Source organism: Helobdella robusta (genome assembly GCF_000326865.2).
Source record: "Helobdella robusta unplaced genomic scaffold HELROscaffold_12, whole genome shotgun sequence".
NCBI lineage: Eukaryota > Metazoa > Annelida > Clitellata > Rhynchobdellida > Glossiphoniidae > Helobdella > Helobdella robusta.
Window position 1 is genome coordinate 1612956 of NW_008703664.1, and position 5164 is coordinate 1618119.

The following is a 5164-nucleotide window of genomic DNA, read 5'->3' on the forward strand; positions in this document are numbered from 1 at the left end:
TCATCAATTTGTCTAATATTTTTACTAGTCACGGTCGCATTTCAGAGTCGTTAAAATTTAACGTTAAATTTAAGTCGTTAAATTTAAATAATAATAGTAATAATAATAATGATAATGTTGATGATAATAATAGTAAAAAAATAAAATTATCGGATCCAGTATTAGCAGGCCAACAAATAAGCATGCTCATACAGCGTCCAGATAGAAAATTTGTTTGGAATGCCACTGGTTTAACTGAAGACCAGTTTTATAAACTTCAAGATGTTTTAATAAATCCTTTTCCTTTTAGTGTCATGGTTAAACCCAGAAAAACATGTGAAGAAAGTGTTCACAGTGTTATATTGGTTCACAGCACGTTTGATAATTTTAAAAAACGAACAGCAATTAGATCAACCTGGGGGTCCACAGTTAACAAAAGTTTCATTTGGCCTAGGGTTGGGCCATTAAATCATTCTATGGCGTTGTTCTTTGTGTTTGGAAAATACAAAGATGAAAGCAAAAATGATGGAATTTATGAAGAAAATTTAGAGTTTGGAGATATTGTACAAGGCAATTTTGTCGATTCTTATAAAAACATGACTTTAAAATCTTTGTTAGATTTTAAATTTATCATTGAATTTTGTAGTATGGCAAAGTTTTTAATAAAAAGTGATGATGATATGTTTATAAACTTGCCTTTCCTTTTAAATGAAATGGATGAAATGCCCAAACGTTCTATTATGGGAGCCCTTTGTGTTGGATCTAAAACTAGAAGATTTGGAAAATGGTTGATTACCAAAGAAGAATTTCCTTTTGAGACCTATCCAACTTATGAGGCAGGTGCAACCTATGTGATCACTCGAGACTTGTGGGAGGATATCTTCAATGCTTCTTATTTTGTACCATATATATTTATTGATGATGTTTATATCACAGGCATTATTGGTAAAATTTTGAATGTAACCCATGTCTCAAAAAACAAATTTGCATATTGGACTACGAAGGTAAATGATAACTGTGATTTTGTAACAAATAAAATGTTTACTGCAACATCTTTAACCGCTCAAAAAATAGTAGATATTTGGAAATCACTACCAGATTTGAAATGTAATGAAACAAATATTGTTTGAGATTGCTTTATTTCTCTTTTTAACCTTTTTTCCCATGTTATTTATTTAGTAAATTGCATTCCAAATTTTTATTATCTCATTTAAGTTATTGTTAAGTTTATTTATTCAGCTTTGTTAGCAAAATTTATAACATTTACCAACTTTATGGTTCATCAATGTTCCCATTAATGTGTTTACCACTGCACATACATTTTTTATATTTCAATTTTTCATTAGTAACCTTTTTATACAATTGCAAAGTGCACTTATAATTTGCCTTTCATTATAAAAGGTTTTTTCTTACCTGTGTTGTATTCAGTCCAAAAAGAGGAGGTATAAGAAATGATTAGTTAACCGTCTGAAGTTTCTAATTTTTGTTTAATTTTATTCGTTTCTGTAAAATAATGAATGTTTCTTGGCTGACATATGAACTTGTATAAATGTGTTTAATTGTTATGTATCCTATTCTATAAGTGTGTTTTTCTTTTCTATAGCGTAAATAATATAAAGCAGCATTTTTTATTTACAATTCAGTTTTAAAGTGACCATGCAAATCTTGTGTCAAATATTTTTGAAATCTTATATCAATCAATCAATCTTCGTTTAGCGTCCAGAGACCCAGTTTCCCGAGGTAGGACGTTGTTTTCTTTGCCATCAACTTTTAGCGCTAAATTAGACGATCAGTTGTATCCATTTCATTGAAATTTAGAGCTTCCATGTCTTGCTCGATTGTTTGCGACCAGGACTTCTTTGGACGGCCTTTGGGACGTGTGCCAGGTACTTCAACATCTGCAAGAGAAGTTATGGCACTGTTTCCACTTCGTTTGACATGACCAAACCACCGCAGACGGTGTTTCCGACATTCATCCTTTATATCATCTGAACCAGCACGACGCAGGATTTCGGTAGATTTGATGTGGTCTTTCAGACTAATTCGTTGCATCCATCGGAGCATTTTCATATCGGTTCGGTGAAGTTGTTCCAGTTTGGTTGTCATTGGCCATGTTTCTGCACCATATAACAACACCGGACGTATCACTGATTTATAAAGTCTTGATCGTAGTGGTAGTGGAATGTCACGCCGCATCAATACAGAGGCAAGGAGATGCCATTTATTCCAGGCTGCACGTATGCGTGCTCGAACGGCAGCTGCAGCTGTTCCAGTACAATCCAGAACATCCCCTAGACATTGAAACGATGTGACTTTCTCTACCTTAATGGCTTCAAAAACATTGCTATTTCGAATTTGTTGTTGTGGATTGATGCAAGCAGGACAAACAAAATTGGACACTTTAGATAAATTACTAATTATTTTTGAACAACGTTTGTGACACCACTGGTTACACTGCTGACACTTGATTGAATTGTTACCTACATCAGCTTTACAAACTGAACAGGGCCATCGCCCAGTAGCAGTGGATTGGATTGTTTCACCTGTGTTCATTGCTTTGGTTTTGCTGATGTTGACTTTGAGTCCATGATTGGCAAGTCTGGTGTTCCAATCTTCAAACATCTGTGTTGCATTCTGCTCAGACGTGGCTGTTAAAACGATATCATCAGCATATAGGAATGGGACGGATCCAAGATTTTGGGATCCGTGGATCCGAATCCGGATCTCGACGATGGATCCGGACGGATCCGAATCCGAATCCGGATCCATGTTGTATGCGGTCATAAAACTAAATAAGCTGTTTCTCTGACGAAAATCAAATTTTTGTTTTGAATGTTAAATTTGTAGAGGTGCAAAACGAATCTCAAAAACATCAGTTTTCATAACTTTAAATGATTATTACGTAATCAATGTTGATATTTAGATTCACTTTTTCCCTCAATCGATAAAATTTTCTCGCCGCTTAAGTTGATTTTGGACCCGTAAAACGCCGAATCCTCAATTTAGGATCCGCGGATCCGAATCTTTTCCGAATCCCTGGATTCGGATCCGAATCCGGATTCGGAACCGTCGCATTCCTATCAGCATATATTAAATTCCAAATGTCACCAGTGCGTATCGGTTTTGTGATTTCTTCCATCACAGTTATAAACTGAGAATCGAGCCTTGGTGAACTCCAACGCCGATGTCATATGCATCTGTGTTTCCAACCGTTGTGCTGACGAGAGTCTTAGTATTCGTATACATTTCCATCACAATTCGAACAAGATATTCTGGAATAAATTGTCGACTAGACTCCACCTGATTGCTTCACGGGGAACTCGATCAAATGCTTTTTCAAGGTCTACAAAAATGTGTGATAGTTGTTGATGCTTCGCGAGGTACTTCTCTCGCAGTTGCCGAAGGATGTGAATTGCATCAATTGTTGATTTTCCCGCTAGGACACCAAATTGATAAATTCCGATTGTGATGCACGACGTTAATCTTCTCAATGATTTTCTCGACAATTTTCAAGGAGTGTTCTAACAGACGCATACCCTGATATGATGAACATTTCAATGGACCTTTGCCTTTGTATAGCGGGACTGTCATGCTATAGTTCCATCCAGTCGGCATTGAACAATTTCTCTACACTGCACGGCAAAATTGTAGTAACGTTTGAATACTTGCAGTACCAGATGCTTTGATAATGTCATTTGTGAGTCCCGAGGGCCCTGCTGCCTTTCCATCCTTCATAGCTTTCAGAGCTTCTGTAAGCTCCTCTACAGTGATGTCTGAAATCGGACCTTCGATGGGTGGAGCGTCAAAGTTGACATTGATGGGATTTGTTTCATTTAATAGACGGGTGAAGTATTCTTTTCACTGTAGCTTGATCTCATCTTGTTCAAGAACCATCTAACTTTTGTCGTTTTTGATACATGAGGCACCAACTATGTCTTTTTTCGTACGCTTTGCTTGTTTTGCTATATGATACAGAGATTTCATTTGTTCACCTTTGCTTTTAGTGAGCCACTCTCTGCGCTGATCTGTCCGAGCCAATGCATAGTTGTTCTTCTCACTGAAATCTTATAAAATTTGTAATAAAATTTAAAAATAATTGTATTATTAAATTATGCTCATCCAAATTAAATTTCATTTATTTGTCATTTAAATTTATTTTATTCTTCATCTAAATTACGTTCCAATATTATCAATCACTATATAATCCAGAATTGTTAATAGATATGCATGCATATATCAATTAATATATCAATTTTCTTGTTTATCTATTTGTTTTAAGTTAAATTTATTTATAGTTAAGTGTGACATTGCGTGTGTGGATGTAGGTGTGTGTGGATGAGTGAGTGTGTGTGTGTGGGTGTGAATGAACATGCCACTCCATTCCAATCCTTCCGCTTATATTTCTATCATTACATTGTGTAATTCTTATATTTATGCTACTACTTGTAACATGTTAATGTATGTGTCATAATTTGTTAATACCGATTGCATTTTTAATTATTTCTCGTCTCTGTTTATATGTGAATATGCTAATTAGTTTTTATATATGTATGTGTGTGTGTATATGTGTATGTAAAATTAGGAAGAAGACCAAATTCTAAACATCAGAGGGTCCGCCGTTTGTCGGTTTATGGGTTGAATTTTTAATTGAAGGGATAGCTTATGAACTTATGGGTGCTGGGTCGTCGGTGGATTTTTTGATTTTTAGAGCAAATATATGTATGTGCATATATATTTATTATTATCAATAATTTATTGCTACCGATTGAATTTTTAGTTATTTTTTTGTCTCTGTTTATATGTGAATATGCTATTTAGTTTATATACATGTATGTATGTATGTATGTATGTATGTATGTATGTATGTATGTATGTATGTATGTATGTATGTATGTATGTATGTATGTATGTATGTATGTATGTATGTATGTATGTATGTATGTATGTATGTATGTATGTATGTATGTATGTATGTATGTATGTATGTATGTATGTATGTATGTATGTATGTATGTATGTATGTATGTATGTATGTATGTATGTATGTATGTATGTATGTATGTATGTATGTATGTATGTATGTATGTATGTATGTATGTATGTATGTATGTATGTATGTATGTATGTATGTATGTATGTATGCATGCATATCTATAATTATAAATAATTTGTTACTTTAATTGCA

General features: G+C 34.1%; 1 protein-coding gene across 1 annotated transcript; it reads left to right on the forward strand.

Moving 5' to 3' along the window:
- Positions 1-230: 230 nt before the first annotated feature.
- On the forward strand, positions 231-962 carry HELRODRAFT_123705 (hypothetical protein; the record flags this gene model as incomplete). The annotated part of the gene is made up of 1 exon (XM_009013548.1): positions 231-962. A coding segment is annotated over one exon (732 nt), but the record flags the coding sequence as incomplete, so codon positions are not given.
- Between the last annotated feature and the right edge of the window lie 4202 nt (positions 963-5164).